The following is a 16679-nucleotide window of genomic DNA, read 5'->3' as shown; positions in this document are numbered from 1 at the left end:
GGGGATCTAACCAGGGACCTCATGCATGCTGAACGCACGCTCTGCAACTTGAGCTATACCCTTCCCCCCAGTTTTTATGGACCTTTGACATCCTCCAGTGAGACCCTGATTTGGGGGCCGGCCAGGGCCTGGGTGGCTCCAACTGGATGGAAATCAGTGGAGGCCCGGCTGTGGTTCCCAGGGCTGGAGCCACCCTGGGGAAGGAAGCTTATCTCTCCTCCCAGCTGTTCCTTCCCGGGGCCCCACCCTACCCACAGGGGAGCGGGAGCCTGCGCAGCTTAAAGTGACAGAGGGAGCCAGCAGCGGGAGATGCTGGGGGGCTCGGGGCACCCCAGGTAGGGTCAAAGGGCACAACCAGGTGGCGTGGCTGGGCTGGGCGGGCTGCTCTGGTCTCTGCCGGTTTCAGCAGGATGGCCATGGAGGGGGAAGGGGCTGTGCACTGAAGGAGTCTCCGGAACAGAGCCCCACAGACCTGGCCGCTCGGAACAGCTGGATCCTGTCCCAGAGTGATGGCCGCAGAAGCAGCAGGGCCGCTGAATGCCCCACAGGCCGACTGGCCCTGGGACCTAAGAAAGGCATGCCCGCAAAGGCTGAGGTCGAAGCAGCGGGAGATGTACCGGAGGGTGCAGAACCAAGGTTAATTTACAGAGACACTGGGGTGAGGCCTCAGCTGCCAGCCGTTCTGTCAGATCTTAGGGGAGAAGGTGGGTGCCCCTTCTCACTCCCAAGCAGTTCTGGGAGAAAACTGTGAGCGGGAGAGACAAGGGGAGACACAGAGACAGAGACAGAGACAGAGAGACAGAGACAGGGAGGCAGAGAGGGCGCCCACGTGGCCCACGTGCCCAGCTGGGCATCCAGGCGAAGGGGGTTACTGTCCGCACGACTTCCCTGTAGAGCCGAGGGCTTCTCAAAACAAAAGGTAGAGGAAGAAAGACCCCTCCTGTCCTTCCGCTCAGACAAGACGTCAGCAAACCGGGTGAGGGACCCTTAGCCTCCAGGAAATTGCAGGCGCTCACCACCCAAGATGTCCAGGGAGGGTTTCCGTCTGACAACCCCCCCGGGTGCTGGTGACACTGCATGTAACAGTATAGCTGCGGTGCAGGGGCAGAATCTTCCAGATTCTGCACAGTCAGCACAGCGAACCCACCCCGGACGGGGGAGAGGCTGGGCCATCCTCGTGGGACTCGGGATGGCGGGGGTGCCGGGGTGACCCTCTGCCACTTTCTGGGGAGAACACCAGTGGATTGAGGAGACGCCCGAGGAGGTGAGAGCACGGCTAGGCTGTGAACCCCGCCCTGGGCGTCTCTGCCTGTGAAGCCGGTGCCAGGTGGGCGGGTGGCTCCGGGTCCTCCCCACCCCACCTGCCTAAGCACCTCCAGCTCAAAGAACCGGCCGCCGTGTCCGCTTGTCCCACTCCAGGGCGGCTGCAGCAAAGCACCGGAAACTGGGCTCCTTACACAGAAGAACCATGTCCTTAAGGTGCTGGAGGCTACACATTAGAGACCAGAGTGTGGGCAGGGCCTTGCTCCTTCCGGAGGCTCCAGGGGAGGGTCCCCCTGCCTCTTCCAGCTTCTGGGGGCTCCAGGCATCCCTGGGCTTGTGGCTGCCTCCCTCCCACCTCTGCCTCCGTCTTCACGTGGTTTCTCCTCTGTATTTGTCTCTCCACTTCTGTCTCTTCTAAGAACTCTGTCATTGGATTCGTCTTCATGGACTACGACCACATCTCAAGGTCTGTAAAGCAGTTGCATCTGCAGAGACCTCTTCTCCACGTAAGGTCCCATTCACAGGTCTGATAGCAGCCGGAGAACCCACTGCACCATTCCGTCCCCGCCCAGGTCCACGCTCCTCGCGCCCCAGACCCACAACACACGTCAGACAATGAGGACCCTCCCTCCCTCCCTCGCTCAGATCCCTGCCAGGGCTCCCTAGTGCCCTGAGGGCAAAATCTACACTCTCACTGCCAGTCACCACCAGGGGAGCAGCTGGATTTCAAAACTCCCTCTCAGAAAAATGCACATAAAAAACTAAGCTGGAACATTTTAGCGATGGACAGATGGGTGGGACAGAGCATGAAAACTCCATGCCCTCTCCTCTCCCCTTGCCTGTGAACTTGCAAGGTTTTAGAAGAAAAAGTAGAGAGCAAACAAATCAAAACAGACACCCTGCGACGGGACAGCGGCTGGTGTCCTGAGCGCGAGGCCCCGAGACAGGACGGCTGGGGACTGTGTGGCATGGGGAAAGCACGCCAGGTGCAGCGACAGCCCAGGCAAGGGCTGGGGGCAGGGAACAAGGCCAGCGAGGCTGGAGCCAAACCCCGGGGTAGAGGGAGGGCCCGAGGCCCCAGGGGTCAGCGGGTCCAGGCCTGGGGCTGCAGGAAGAATTCGGCTTTTGCTTTGAGAGCTGCTCCTTCCCTTTCTTGTGGGGCTGCCAAGCTGGAACCATGCCTTCCCTGCCCATCAGTGTGAGGAACTCAGGGCCCCTCCCGGGAGCCTGCAGGCCTCCTCCAGTGGGGCAGGGCGGGGCGGGAAGACCCCGTGAAGCTCTTGACTCACCCACAGCCCCCAGCTGAGGGCAGATGGGAAGCAGCACCCAGCCCAGGCCCTGCTGTCTGTCTCTGCCCGCAGGCCCTGCAGACAGTGAGCCAGCAGGGAGCCTGGGATGCCCGTGAGCTCATGCAGAGTGAGTCGTTGCGGTAAGTGGAGCCGCCGAGGGTGACTGGCCCCGCTGCTCTCCGCAGCCAGGGTCAGAGGTGCCAGGCAGAGTACAGGACTGCAGGCCGGCCAGTGAGATCTGAACTTCTGAGGTACAACAGGCGATTTCAGCAGACGTATATGCCAGATACCACGTGGGACACGCTTACACTAAATCATGACTGATTTTTTAACAACGTGAAATCCGCGTGTAACTGGGTGTCCTGTGTTGTGGTCGGCTATGTCCGGCCACCCTGGAGGGGGTGATCCTGGAAGGCCTCTTCTTGACAGACGGGCACAGGACTCTCCTGCCCCGGAGTGGGGCCATGGAGTGAGCTGGGGCAGCGAAGGCTTTCCAGGGAGGGCACTGGACTACTGGTCTTCAAGGAGGCACAGCGTTGTTTAGTAAACACAGACAAAGGCTTCTTGCAGCCCTAATATTTCCCACGAGATCAGTCCCCAGCCCAGCTCTGGGAGGGCAGGGGGCGTGGAGTTCCGCCCAGGCCGGGAGGTGCTCTAAAGCCAGCTGGCCGGCTGCCTCCCTCATTCCGCACGTAGCCCTCCACCCCGCTGGGTGCAGCCTAGCAGAGCCTCGCCGCCCCAGGCTGGGGCTACGAAGTAGGCTGGGAGACTCCTAGGCCCTGCGAGCAGGTCTCCGAGGGTGGAGCCCTCCCAAAGCTCACAGCCTCCTTGTCAGTGAGTCCTGGCCCGTCTGCCACGTCTTTCCAGCCTTTGCCCACAGCGTCCCCGCAGCTGACAGGCTGCTCTCAGACTTACAGTTCACACCTTCCCTGGCTGCTACTCCCTCCTCATTCATGCGTCACCTCCAATGGCATCACATCCAAGAGGCCACCTGACCCTTGATCTACAGCAGTGCCCCCTGACCCACATCACCTCATTTTTTAAATTGAGATGATTCACTTACCGGACAACCTCCCACGGAAAGCATAAATTCAGTGGATGTTGGGACATTCACAGAGTTGAGCATTCATCACTACGATCAGTTTCAGAATGTCCTCATCACCCTGAAAAGAAGTCCGGCCCCACCAGCAGTCACCCCCACCACCTCCTCCGGCCCCTGATGACCAGGAGCCCCCTCTCTGTGTCTGTGGACTGGTCTGTTCTGGATGTTTCACATCCACGGAGTCACACGCTGTGTGTCCTTCTGTGTCTGCTTCTCTCACTGAGCACCGTGCTCTCAGGGTCCGTCCACGTGGTGGCAGGTGGCAGGGCTTCTCTCCTTTCCAAGGCTGAGTAATACTTTGGTGTGTGGACAGACACATTTTCTTTATTCTTTCAGTCATTGATGAGCATTTGGGCTGTGTCCACTTTTGGGTGTGGTGACTTGTGCTGCTGTGGACATTCCGGTGTAAGTGTCTGCGTGGATGTGAGTTCTCAGTTTTCAGACCTAGGACTGGCACTGATGAGTCAGGTAGTTGCGCAGTTTCACCTTCGCAGGAGTGGCTGCACCATTTCCCATCCTCAACAGCCCTGCACCAGGGTTTCACTTTCTCCAACTTGTGATTTTCTGCCCTTCTGATGACAGCCACCGTGGTGGGTGTGAAGCGGTGTCTTACCTTGGTTTCCGCTTGCACTCCCCTCAGTGCTTATTGTTAACTTGAATGTCTTCTGGAGGCAGGTGTATTCAGATCCTTTGTCCATTTTTCAGTTGGGTTCTTTGTCCTCTTTAAAAATTGTGCTCTACACTGGAATCTGACACAACATTGTAAAATGATTATAAATCAATAAAAAATGTTAAAAAAAATTGGGTTGTCAGAATATGAAAACGAATATATGTAAATTCAGGTATGACTGAAGCATTGTGCTATACACCAGAAATGGACACAACATTGTAAATTGACTATACTTCAAGTTAAAAAAAAATTGGGTTGTGACGGGGGAGGGATAGGTTAGCGGTAGAGTGCGTGCTTGGCATGCACAAGGTCCTGGGTTCAATCCCCAGTACTGCCATTATAAATAATTAAAAACCTAATTACCTCCCCCTACCTGCTGAAAAAGAAAATTGGGTTGTTTGTTCCTTATATATTCTAGATACAAGTCCCTTGTCAGATATGTGATTTCCCAGTATTTTCTCCTATTCTGTGCGTTGTTTTTTTTTTCACTTTCTTCTTGGTGTCCTTTGAAGCGCAAAAGTTTTTAATTCTGATGAAGTCCCGTTTATGTCTTTGTTGTTTTTGTTGCCTGCGCTTTTGCAGACACATGTGAGAAACCACTGCCTAATCCAGGGTCAAGAAGATTACGTACCCTGGTTTTGTTTGAAATTCTTTTGACATTTAAAGAAAGTATTTGTGTAAAAACACAGGGACCTCAGGGTGCGTTTTCCAGCCAAATGCAGGCCGGCCAGTTACATTCGACTTCCATTCAGATAAATGGTGAATACGTTCCTTGCACAACCGTGTCAAACCCCGCACGGGACATTTACACCAAGAACTTACTCATTCTCTACCTGAAAGTCTAACCTAACTGCCATCCAGGTATTTTTATTCGCTAAATCTGGCAGCCTCGCCCCAGGGGACACATCCCACCTGTTCACAGGGATCCCCAGGGCCTCTCTCGATGCTTTAAAAAAAATTTTTGTACGGTGGTAAAGTACACAGAAATTGAGCATTTTAACCACTTTGAGCGTTCAGTTCTGATCTCGCTTCCAACTTCGTGGAAGAAGGAAGAGAGGAGCGAGGCTCCCCGCCCGGCCTCGCAGGCCCCGCCCCCGTTTTCCCGCAACGTGGCCACGCCCCTGGGTCGAGGGCGCGGCCCGCCCCAGTGGTCACGTGGCCCCTACCAATCGGCTTCCGTAGCGCGAGCCCGCCCGGGTCCGCGCCTGCGTTCGTGCTTCCGTGCGCGTGCGCAGGCGGTGGCCGTCGCGCCGTATGTGAGCCCCGCCCCGCGACGCCGCCTGCGTGCGCGCGCCCGCCGCCTGATTCTTATATCGCCGCGGGCGGCGATCGCGCGGGGACAGCGGGACGGTGGGACGGTGGGACGGTGGGACATGGCGGCTGTGCGGCTCATGGTGCTGGGGCTCGCGCTGCTGGGCGCCCAGGGCGGCTCCGGGGAAGGTGAGGGCCCCGCGGCGTGGCCCGCTGGCGGTGGGGGCGAGGAGCCCTCTAGTGGTCCGGCCTGGCGAGGGGCGGCCCTCCGTCCGCTCCACAGGAGACCCCGGCCGTGTGGGTAGGGAGGGAGACCCCGGCTGAACGAGGGAGACTGGCCCGGGGGTCCGGGTGGGAGGCCCCGGGGCGGGAGGGAGACCGCCGGCCTGGAGCCGACCTGGTCGAGGCAGCTTAGGAGGCAACTTCCTGCTCGGTGTGCTGGGGCGGGGGGCGCAGGGGAACCCTAGGGCGCCTGGGCCCTGGCTGACATCCAGGAGGTGGGCTCTTGTCCCCAAGGGGACTCTGTCACCCAGGCATGTGACGGCTCCTGAGGCGGGCCGGAGGGATTGTCATTCTTCTCAGGATTTAGGTCCCGTGTCTTGCTCTGGCTATGCACCTGCCCTTGGGGGTCGCCCGAACGCTGAATTCCTTGTAGGAGGGCAAACGCTTCCTTTCCCTTTTGTCTGGTTTAGGGGTCTAGCAGGAGATGGCGGCTAGTCCACCCGCCTCCTTGTGTAGGGGTGGAAACTGAGGCCCCGACCGGGAGCAGAGGTATTCCAAGGTCACCGTGAGCTACCCGGTTCAGAGCAGAAAGTGCTGCGGGACGGTTTTTACGGACTCTTATTAAACAGTGTTTTCAGAGCTCTGGACGTGAGCGGCAGCCTGTTGGGTGGGCAGACGTGATTTAGAGAATGGTCACGGCAAAATGGATTAAGGTGTGTTTTTCCAGGCGAAAGCAGGATAGCCTCTTTTGCTTGAGAGTTTTTTTTTTTTTTTTTCTTGTATCGATGTAGACTTCCCCTTTGGTGCTGGGTTAACGATTTATAGTGACCTGCTTGTAGAGAACAAAGTGCAGATCAGCAGGGTCTCGGGTTCTTCCCAGGGGGGAGGTAGGAGCCAGTGAGCCCTGAGTCCCGGTGGCAGCTGTCCTGAGCCCTGATCAGGGGGCCGCTGGGGCTTGGGCAGAGCCTGGGAGGGGCCTGCTCTTGTGGAAGCTTCACCGACTTACTCCTGACCCACTTTAAGATCTGGGTCTGTCTCTTTCCTCTTCCTTATCATCAAAACAGCCATTTATGGACCACCTCTGGGCGTGGCCCGGGGCAGGCATGCTGCCCCGCTAGAAGCCCCAGCCGGCAGGGAAGGAGGGCCCTCGTCCTCATCAGAGAGCGTGGCCTGTGGGGCTGCTCTGGGGGACTCACCGTGTGGGTGGGCAGTCTTGGATTATTTATATTGTGTCAGATCCGCCTGGGGCTGTGTCTGTGCTTTGTCTTCTTCACTTTCCACCTTTCTAGGGACTCTTGAAAACATCTGAAAGTCTGGGTCACTCGTCTTTTTGGCCTGGGATGAGTGAATTACTGGCAGTGTTTGCCTCTCCTGGCCAGGTCAGTTCTCCAGAAACGCTTCCGGGGACTCTGCCTGGAGCGGGGGTCCTCGGCACCCGTGTCAGCTGCGGCCCCAGGACAACCCTCCTGCTGGGGGACTCCGGCTCTCCAGGATTGTCCAGGGTCCCAGTGTCCTGGCGGGGCTGGTGGGCCGGGCCACGGGCTTGCTAGCTGGGTCCCTCTGAGCCTCAGGTGAGGGGATTGGGAGCCCCCTCCTGGCAGGGTGCAGGGGTGAAGAGCCCTGTGCTGGCATCCTGGAAGGGGGTGTCTCCTCCCTGAGCTGCCTGCGGTGGGTGGGGAGGAGGGCGATCGTCTGCTGCCTCATCCTGGGCGCTCTGGGCTGTTTACCGCCAGGCCTGCTTGGCCCTGCGCCCCGGCCTGCCGCCGAGTGGGCATGGAGGAGGGCGGCTGTTTTTAGATGAAGGTGACTTTACTGGAGAACGTGGGTTCTGGTCACGTGGCCAGAACTGAGCTTGCGCTGTTCCGGGGTGGAGGCTTGAAGGCAGCTGCCTGTGCCCAAGGGTCCCTGTGAGTTTGGGGTGCTCCCTGTGGGGTTTGCTGTGAGTGTACTTTTCACCCTTTTTCTGTCCTCGCTCCCTGAGGAGCATTTTGAGGCATTCTTCCTAGTGGCCTGTCCCGGTGACATTAGTGTCACACATGTTATATTACTTGTGACAAGTCTCTGTGGTGGCCCTGGGAGGGCCACAGACCCCAAACTACCAAGGGGCCCTGTTGAGAATGCACGACTGGGATGTGGCAGCTCCCAAGGGGCCCCTCGGGGGATGGGCTGGCAGGTGGCCAGGTGGGGCCTGGTTCGGTCTCCTGCTGCCCACGTGGCCCCTGGGCCAGGGCAGGGGTGTCGGCCTGTGGGTCCTGGACCAGGCTGGGAACTGCACTGGCCTCTGCAGACCCCCTGTTGGGGGGCAGTTGGGGGCCCACCTTGGGCCCCTCTCTGAGAGCCCAGGCCCCGCCCTGCTCCCACCTGGAGTGGCCCATCTCCCACCACTTCTTCCCCCCCCCCAGCAGGCAGGGTGGGGCCTGGATAAGACCTGACTGGCCTTTCTCGCTGCCCTGGGTGAGGGGACAAGGGCACAGACTGAGGCTCTAGGGTGGAGACAGGCTGGCCGTGCCTGGGAGAAGGGCTGCCTCTGGCCTCACTTCCTGCCCTGACTCACCACTCCCAGCTCTGCGTGGAGCTGCCAGTTTTGCAACCTTGGAAAGTCTTGACTGGAGTGTGTGGGTTCCCAGGAGGCCATCCTTTGGGGAAAGTGGCACAAAGGTGAGCTTCCAGCTTCTCACCCTCGGGCTATAACTGCCTGGCCTGACTCAGCCTGTGGGCTGCCTGTGTAGGCCTGGCCTGGGGCCTCGAGGCCAGCAGCGGTGTGGCTCCACAGCCCGGGGCCCTGGTGCGTGAGGGCACTGCTGCAGTGTGTTCCCCGGGGCAGGCTGAGCAGCAGAGGGGCCTCCTGGCTTTCCTGCCTGACTCACCACCCTCTGGTTTGTGCTGCTTTCTCAGTCTCCTGGAGTTCTGAGACGCCGTGTCTTTTAAAGAAAGAGCCAGCAGATGGCCAGAGGTGGGGCAGTGAGGACTGGCCCCGCCTGGACTTACTCCTGTCCCTTCAAGGTGGGACAGGGTGGGGCCTGACCTCAGACACCTAAGAAGATGGTGAACTCTGCCCTTGGTCATTCCAGAAAGCAGACCAGCTGTGGCATCTGCCCATTCTAATTTACTTAGCGGTAAGAGTCCGCATGTGGATGCGGGTGTGGTCTGTGTGGAGGTCCCCCTCTCCTGCGGTTGGGACTTCTTCCCTCTGGGCTGAGGTACTGGGCATGGCACGGAGGTTTGCTGGTGTCGAGTGTCAGGTGGCCAAGATGACCATCAGACTGGCCTCACGACCTCTGATCGGGTGTTTTGTCTGTGGTGGCCCAGCTCTGCCATCACAGTCACCGTGTGATCCCAGCACGGAAGCAGGTCTGGGGGTGTCAGAGCCCACTGCCCGCCTCTCGTTTGCGTTCCTGTCGCTTCTGCTCTGGCGCTGCCTCCATACTTGGCTGAATTGTCTAGGATTCAGTCTGGTGTTCTGCTCCTTCATCTCCCCTCCCGAAGAAGGCTTCTCCCTGGGCTGGTGCACATATGCCCAAGTCCTGTGGGCATGGGCTTCTGGAAGGGCCGCCTTTGGGGTGCATAAGTGCAGGTGACGGTTCTGGGGAAACACTTTCAGATCAACTAACAATTGCGCTGACACCACTGTGCCTCGGACCTGGCTTTATAAAGTCCCCACCATCCCCATGAAGGCGGGCAGGGGATGGTGTGGGCTGGTTTGACAGGAGTTGTCCCCACAACACCTGCTCCCAGCCCTGGGATGGGGCTCTGATATGCCCAAGTGGCCTTCCTGCTCCACTGATGGTCAGCAGCTGGGGGTTCGGCCCTACCCCCAGCAGCGGGCTTCTCATTCTGGCCTGTTCTCCTGGCCCCCTGCCTGAACGCTTGGAGGTCTGGGGTCTACCACCTGGTCCCTGGAGAGAAGCTCTCCCCAGCTCAAACCCAGTCTCCCGGCTCTCCAGAACCGTCAGTGTGTTCTCAGCGTCTGACTCTCAGTGATTTCACATTTCTGTTCTTAAAGAGAACGCCCTAAGTGAATGGGGGAGGTTTGTCTGGTCGGAATTTGAGTGGAAGGTCCGCTGGCTGTTCCCAGGGCTGCTGGGAGTCCACCCCGGCATCCCGGACAGGCAGACAGAGGGTCATCTGTGTGGAGGCTCTGTGGCCTGTGTGACCTTCTGGTAAACAGGCATCTCCAGGACAGGCCGCCTGGAGCCCCCGTACCACCTCGGGTGGCCTGGCCAAGACCAACAGGAGGAGTGGTGAGGTGGGCGCTGATAGACTGTTTCTATAAGGGCATTCCGGGCCTGTGCGGGGCTGGACCCCGCTGTCTCGGTCCTTGTTCCAGGACCGGGGTGGGCGTTGCTCCTGTTCCCACACCTGAGGCCCAGCCAGTGAAGACTGTTCCCAGCAGAATCCTGCATCAGGCAGGTCCCAGCCGAGGGCCTCAGACCCTGAGGGGAGGTCTGTCCAGGAGCCCTGTGCTGTTCTTGGCTTTGTAAACCAGCCCAAGGCTTCTCTCCCACTGTGGAGCCTGTGGAGTTGGGGCCACTTGGCTGTGCCGTGGGGGCAAGTGGCAGGCCACTTGGGGTATTGGGTTCGGTCCTTTTTTCCCTGACCCTTTTCTGATGTCTTCTTTGGCTGCCCAGGGAGCAGGATCTGGACTTCCATAGACGATGTTGGCTCCAAGACACGCCTCACCTGCGCCTTGAATCAGAGCACCACTGAGATCGTGGGCCACCGCTGGGTGAAGGGGGACAAGGTGCTGAAGGAGGACACGCTGCCTGGCCTGAGGACGGAGTATGAGTGAGTGAGGCCAGAGGCCAGACCTGTCCTGGCTGCAGAGCCTCTAGTCAGCCGGAGTGAAGGCTGTATTCAGGGGGCTGGCTTTGGACAGATGGTAGAAACAGGCTCTGACAGGGGTTTGGAGGCTCAGAGGCCTGGGATCCAGGGAGGGGTCCAGTGGCTGCCAGACTTCAGCACCTCTGAGACCCTTCCGTCCTTTCTGGGGGCGGGAATCCCAGGGCGGGCTGTTCAGGCTTGGATGGTGGCCGGGTGCAGGGCTGGGGATGTGGGGTGAGCCTGCTGGCACCCCCCTCCACGTCCTGGTACCACCTTCACGGGGAGCAGGTGGTGTGCCCTCCGGCCCTGCAGGACCCGGTGGAGCCACCCCCTTCACTGCAGGGGTCTGGATGGACCTGCTTTCTGGCTCACACCTCCCCACTACGTCTGCTTGCAGGGTGGACTTGGATGACCGCTCGGGCCAGTACTCCTGCATCTTCCTCCCGGAGCACGCAGGCCGGACCAACCTAGAAGTGAAAGGTGGGGGCCACGGGGCAAGGCAGGAGGGGCGCATCCGCAGGCCCCGCCGCGGAGGAGGGCGGTGCGCGGTGGGTAGGGCAGGCTCCAATCAGCTCTTCTCCCTCTGGTAGGGCCCCCCAACGTCAAGGCTGTGAAGAAGTCGGAGCATGCCACCGAGGGGGAGACCGTGGTGCTGGGCTGCAAGTCGGACTCCTTCCCGCCCGTCACTGACTGGCTGTGGTACAAGATGAGCGACTCTGGAGACCAGGTGAGGCCTGCACCGGCGGGGGAGGATGCGGGCCCCGCCTCTGTCCCTCACAACGTCTACCTGCCCCCAGGTCATCGCCAACAGCTCCCAGAGCAAGTTCTTCGTGGTCTCCTCGGAGTCCAAGACGGAGCTGCACATCCCGAACCTGGACCTGGAGGCGGACCCCGGCAAGTACGCCTGCAACGGCACCAACACGGAGGGCACCGGCCAGGCAGTCATCATGCTGCGCGTGCGCAACCGCTTCGCCGCCCTCTGGCCCTTCCTGGGCATCGTGGCAGAGGTGCTTGTGCTGGTCACTGTCATCTTCATCTACGAGAAGCGGCGGAAGCCGGACGAGGTCCTGGATGGTGAGCCTCAGCCTCACACACCTTCTGCTCCCCTCCTGGGTGGGGGGACCCCGGGCTGGAGCCGCTTTCCAGGAGTGTGGGCCTCAGGGTCTGCTCGCCTGCACAGACTCCCTCTTCCCCAACTGGGCTGCCAGTGGGCGTCCTCCAGGGTGAGTGCCCCCTCCTGTCTCTGGCTGCTTGGGACCCAAGGCTGTGGCGCTGAGTAAGGCCCAGACCTTGGGTGGTGGGGCAGCCGGGGGCCGAGCGGGGTGCCTGCCTGCCTGCCTGCCTGCCTGCCTGCCTGCCTGCCTGCGGGCGGGTCGTGGGCACGGGCAGGGCTCCCAGGTGCCCCTCACACGGCCACCTCTGACCACTCTTTTGAGGGCGCGTGTGCCTGGAGTGTGGCGGGCTCCCCTCGGAGCCCGGCAGGACAGGGGCCGCCCTGCGGGGATCACTGCTGACAGCCCTTTCTCCTCTCTTGCATGCGGCGGTGCATCTGTTCAGATGACGACACCGGCTCTGCTCCACTGTAAGTCCCGGCCTCATCAAGGCAGGCATGCCCCTGGGCAGGGTCTTTGGGGGGTGGGTGGGCGGGCCGCTGTGCATCCTAAGGCCACAGAGCCCCTCCTGTCCGCAGGAAGAGCAGCGGGCACCACGTGAACGACAAAGGCAAGAAAGGCAAGAATGTTCGCCAGAGGAACGGCAGCTGAGGTGAGGGGGAGGAGAGAGGAGGGGAGGGGGCGGGTCCTGTTCCGCCAGCCTGCAGGTCTGAGCGCCCCCTCCCCCACAGGCTGTGAGGACCAGTCTGCACAGGCGCTGAGCCTCCGCCTGGAGGAGCCCCGAGTTTCCCGGTGTTTGCACAGCCCCTGCTCTTTCCTCTTAAGGAAAGCCACCCTGCGAAAGCAAACCAAGTTGTGCATTCAAATCACACGTTTCCTTTCCTTTTTAAAAAAATCCAAGCTGGGGTTTCTACGTGTAGAATTCTGTCCTTTAGGGGTTTGCTTTTCTGTTTTTAGACATTTCACGAGTACCCCAGGGTAGCCATGAGGTTTGTAAGGCCTCTGCTGCCCTCTCAGCCCATCCTCCGCCTCCTGCCTGTGCCCTCACTGGACCCCTGGCCTGTTCCCCCACTGCCCCCACCACCCCTCCCCTCATGTCCCCTGGGCCATTGGTCTCCTAGTCTGTCACTGGGTGGGGTGTGGAGGAAGAACAGGCTTCCCACCCCAGGTCCCTCTCCCGAGGCTGCTGGCCCATGTTGGGGCTGGAGCCAAGTCCCTGCCCTTGGTGGAAGGTCACAGGTCACGCGCAGGCCCAAGCACGCGCTGTAGGAAGCCAGCGCGTCGGTCACCGCAGGTCTGTGCTGTGGCTCTGGACGGCTCTAACGACACGGCCACCCTTGGGGGCATCTTCCTCACTGCTCCCCCTCATCCACCCACGTGGAAAGTGGGTGGTCTGGCTGACCACCTCGGAGACAGAGCTGCTGTGATGGGCCTCCTCCTCAGCTGGGCGTGAACCCCCCACCCCACCTTCCTGCTCACCAATAAATGCTGACCCCTGTCCTCTCCCGTCTCCTGTCTGCACCCGGCCTGGGTCTTACCAAGAACGCTTACGGGAGGTTCAGTGGGAGGGGCCAAGCACTGAAAGGTTCCGAGGCCCAGAGTGAGGTTGAGGTGCACAGGGGCGGGATAGACGGTGAAGGCAGGAAGTGGGCGAGCGCCTGGCAGCAGCTCTGAGAGTCAGGATGTTGAGTCACCAGCTGGTTCTCCAGGCAGTAGCACTTTTCTCTAAACCTGCTTCCAGGCTTCAGAGGACCTGGACAAAGCCAGGGCATGCTTCCCATGGGGCCCCCAGGACGGGACAGGCAGTCCCCACGCACAGCTGCCTGTCACCCACCCGTCCTGGGCAGAATGTTCCCTACGACTTGGGTGATTCAAGGGGCCTCGCTCTGATGGAGACAGGTCTGTCTGGAAGGGTTAGCTGCCACTGGGGCAGCTGTGGGGATGCCCATCTTGGGTCTCTAGCTGAGGAGGGGTGTGGCCGAGGCCCAGAGACCCCAAGAGCAGCTCCACGGTGGAGAAGGCAGCCCCTCCAGTTCCCTGGGGATGGGGGTCACCTGCTTGCCTGGCCTGCATCTCAATATATGGAGCAAAATGGGTGGGGTTTAAGGGCAGGAAGCAGGAGGTTGCAGGAGGCAGGGCCAAGCCTTGGGAGTCCTGTAGGCACCACCTAGGCCTCCCACGTGGTGCATCTGGGGAAACCAAGTTCCAGAGGGGAAAGGGCTTGTCTAGGGCCACTGTCCCCACATCTAGGGGGTGTGGTCACCCCACGTCCCCGCTCTGGACACAGGCCAGGCCTTCAGCAGGTCTGGGTGAGGGTCTCAGGCTGACTGCTGAGCAAGGTGTGGCAGGGGTCTCCAGGAGTGTTGGGCCAGCTCTTCCTAAATCTCCAGAGGAGCCAGAAATCTGGGCTTAGATGTGAAATCAGCATTTGTCAATGTTGACAAAAAAGTCCAACATACAGTGCCAGAAAAACTGAAGACACTCCTTGGCCCACCAGCCACCAGTTTCAGGCTCAGTGGGTTCTGGAATGGAACGGACAAGGCCCCTGCCCTGCAGAGCCCACAGGTCCCAGGGGTGAAACAGGCTGCTCTGTTTGCTGACCGAGTATCTGTGGGGAGAGTAGGGGGTCCTTAAAGGACCCTACTCCCTGTTTATGCTATTCCCTGAGGGGAACTGCCTGCCATTCCCAGGAAGGGGGCGCCGGTCCCAGAAACCCCAGGCCCAGGGCTGGTGGGGGTCGTGGCTGCCCGGCCCTGACCTCCAGCTACCACCAGGGGGCGCCACACGCACACTCCTTAGCGGGACCTGGGGCCCGCGAAGAGTCGGGGGAGCGTGTGTTTACCGAGGGGTGTTGGGACGGGACGCACCTGCCTGCTACTGCGTGCCCCTCGCTGGACACACCCTGGCCTTGGGCCCTTGGCCCCGGGTACCCACCACTTAAACCTCTGCTTCATCCGCATTTGCTCACTGGTCAGCGGAATGGGGCACTGACTGCCTGGGGCTGGGGATTCTGCGTGGACAGCCCAGTACGGGAGAAACCAACCCTGATGAGGTGACAAGGCTGGCCCCTCACTGGGGAGGCTGCCGGGTGCCAGGGTTCGGGTTCCACGTCGGAGGGCACGAGTGGGCGTTCTCGCTTGGGGTCTGTCACCCGCCCAGGCCGAGGCTCCGCCCATCTTGGTTCCTGCTGCGTCCCAGGCGCCCCTGCAGCGCCTGGGGCTCCAGGACAGAAGTGGTTTCCTGGCGTAGACCAGCCGACCGGCCCCTAGAAAGGGACCTTGCTCACACTTAGAGGAATCTGATTAGCAAACATGGGGCCACTTGGCAGCCGGCTCTGTTCTAAGTATTCCCGTTAGTTTTCTCAGCAAGCACTCGACGAGTGCAGGCAGTATGCGCCCTGGGCCGCTGGAGTGGTGACCCCGCTGGAGCCTGCCTCGGTTTCCCCAGGAGTGGGATGGAAAAGTCACAGCAGGGAGTCACAGGATCCAGTGAGATCATCTTTGGCAAATGCTTAGAGGGTCAGGAATGGGGGTCCGTCTTTGGGACCCAGCCCGCTGAGGCAGAGGGCAGGGCTGGAACAAGCCTGCATTCCTGGGACTGCTTGGGAAGGTCCCACCCTCTTCTCTGGGCCCTCAGGCTGGGCTGCCCCACTTCTGTGGCACACTGCCCCCTGGACTGAGAGCCCTGTGAGGGCAGGTCTGTGGTGGGGGCCTCCCTAAGCCTCAGCCTCGTCTTCCCCTACTCTGCTGCCGTGATGCTGATAGCACCTCTGCTGTATGCTGGGGGCACCCCCAAGGTCCCACAGTGGTTGACAGCAAGACAGGGATTTGGGGGGTCTCAGCAGAGGGCAGAGCTGAAAAGGAATGAGCCGGGGGGCACCAGACTCTGGTCCTCCGATGCCCTCCCTGCCCTGAACAGGGGCCCAGGGGGAGAGTGAGCCCCACAGGGAAAGGAAATTCAGGTGAATCCTGGGTCAGCAGAACTGCAGGCCCCGCCAGCGTTTTGCAGATGCCGGGGAGACTGAGGCCGGGAGGAGAGACGCTCTGCCTAAGGTCGCTCGTCAGTGGGGGCTGGACACCAGGACTCTGCCCAGCACAGTAGCATTTGTGTGGGCAGCTCAGCCCTGGACAGTGTCACCCCCATCTCTAAACCAGTGGCATCTGTGGGCCCCCAATCCTGTCACACGAGGCTGACAAGACAGTATTCTTGAGTGATTTGGTGGGTTTTCCAGGCAGCTCTCGAAGCTTAAGCTCTGGGGCCCCCTCTGGTCCGTGGCCTGCCCTGGTCTAGTTTTGTCTTCCTGGTCTTGGACTGTTTCTCACTCAGAGGGTCCCCAAACTGTGGGCTCCAGGGCTTCTGAAGTGGACCTGCCCCAGCTGAGCAGGAAGTGCGGGCTTACAGTTGAGGCTATGGAGGGGTGGATGGGGGCAGGACAGGCTCCTCAGGGCCCGACGAGCTTGGCCTGTTGGAGACTCAGTGGGCTGGAGGCCTGTGTGCCAAGTCATCCAGTGCCGGAGAGAAAGAGTGAGGGGCAAAGGGGGCAAACTGTGTGGGGAGGGACTGGGTTTCCTGCCAAAGGCACCGGGAGTCTGGCAGTCTAGGGCGACAGACCATTGTGCACTGACTTCCAGTTTCATATGTGTCTGCACAGTCTAGTCCCACCCTGCCATCTCCGCGTTCTCATCTCCAAAACCCACCCCCATGTCCTCAGTATCCCTTTTTCTCACACAAGCCAGGCACTGTCCTGCCCCAGGACCTTTGCACAGCCCATGCCGGCTGGCTGCTCTTCCCTCTCACAGATGTCCACGTAGCACAAACCCCCTGCCCAGGCCTGGATGTGGAGGATTCAGACATCACCCTTGGCAACTTCTTATCCCCCTTCCTGGCTCTGAACTGGGTAGCACTCACCACTTTCCAGCAGACAATACGATGCCCAGTAAATGTTATAT

General features: G+C 60.3%; 1 protein-coding gene across 3 annotated transcripts; it reads left to right on the top strand.

Annotated features, from left to right (window-relative positions):
• Window positions 1-5605: 5605 nt before the first annotated feature.
• On the top strand, window positions 5606-13230 carry BSG (basigin (Ok blood group)). Of its 3 annotated transcripts, none has more exons than XM_074351402.1 (9): window positions 5615-5764; window positions 8869-8913; window positions 10426-10582; window positions 11016-11098; window positions 11209-11345; window positions 11416-11692; window positions 12176-12200; window positions 12309-12382; window positions 12462-13230. In XM_074351402.1, exons 1-8 carry the CDS (start codon window positions 5698-5700, stop codon window positions 12379-12381), a joined length of 864 nt encoding a protein of 287 aa, XP_074207503.1. In that variant the 5' UTR covers window positions 5615-5697; the 3' UTR covers window position 12382; window positions 12462-13230. The 3 variants fall into 3 exon arrangements, with proteins under 3 accessions (XP_074207505.1, XP_074207503.1, XP_074207506.1); XM_074351405.1 differs by lacking the exon at window positions 5615-5764 and adding an exon at window positions 8726-8750; XM_074351404.1 differs by lacking the exon at window positions 8869-8913 and having other exon boundaries at window positions 5606-5764.
• Window positions 13231-16679: the final 3449 nt, after the last annotated feature.

The sequence above is a fragment of the Camelus bactrianus genome, chromosome 22 (assembly GCF_048773025.1).
Source record: "Camelus bactrianus isolate YW-2024 breed Bactrian camel chromosome 22, ASM4877302v1, whole genome shotgun sequence".
Classification (NCBI taxonomy): domain Eukaryota; kingdom Metazoa; phylum Chordata; class Mammalia; order Artiodactyla; family Camelidae; genus Camelus; species Camelus bactrianus.
This window is presented reverse-complemented; position numbering and strand designations above follow the sequence as displayed.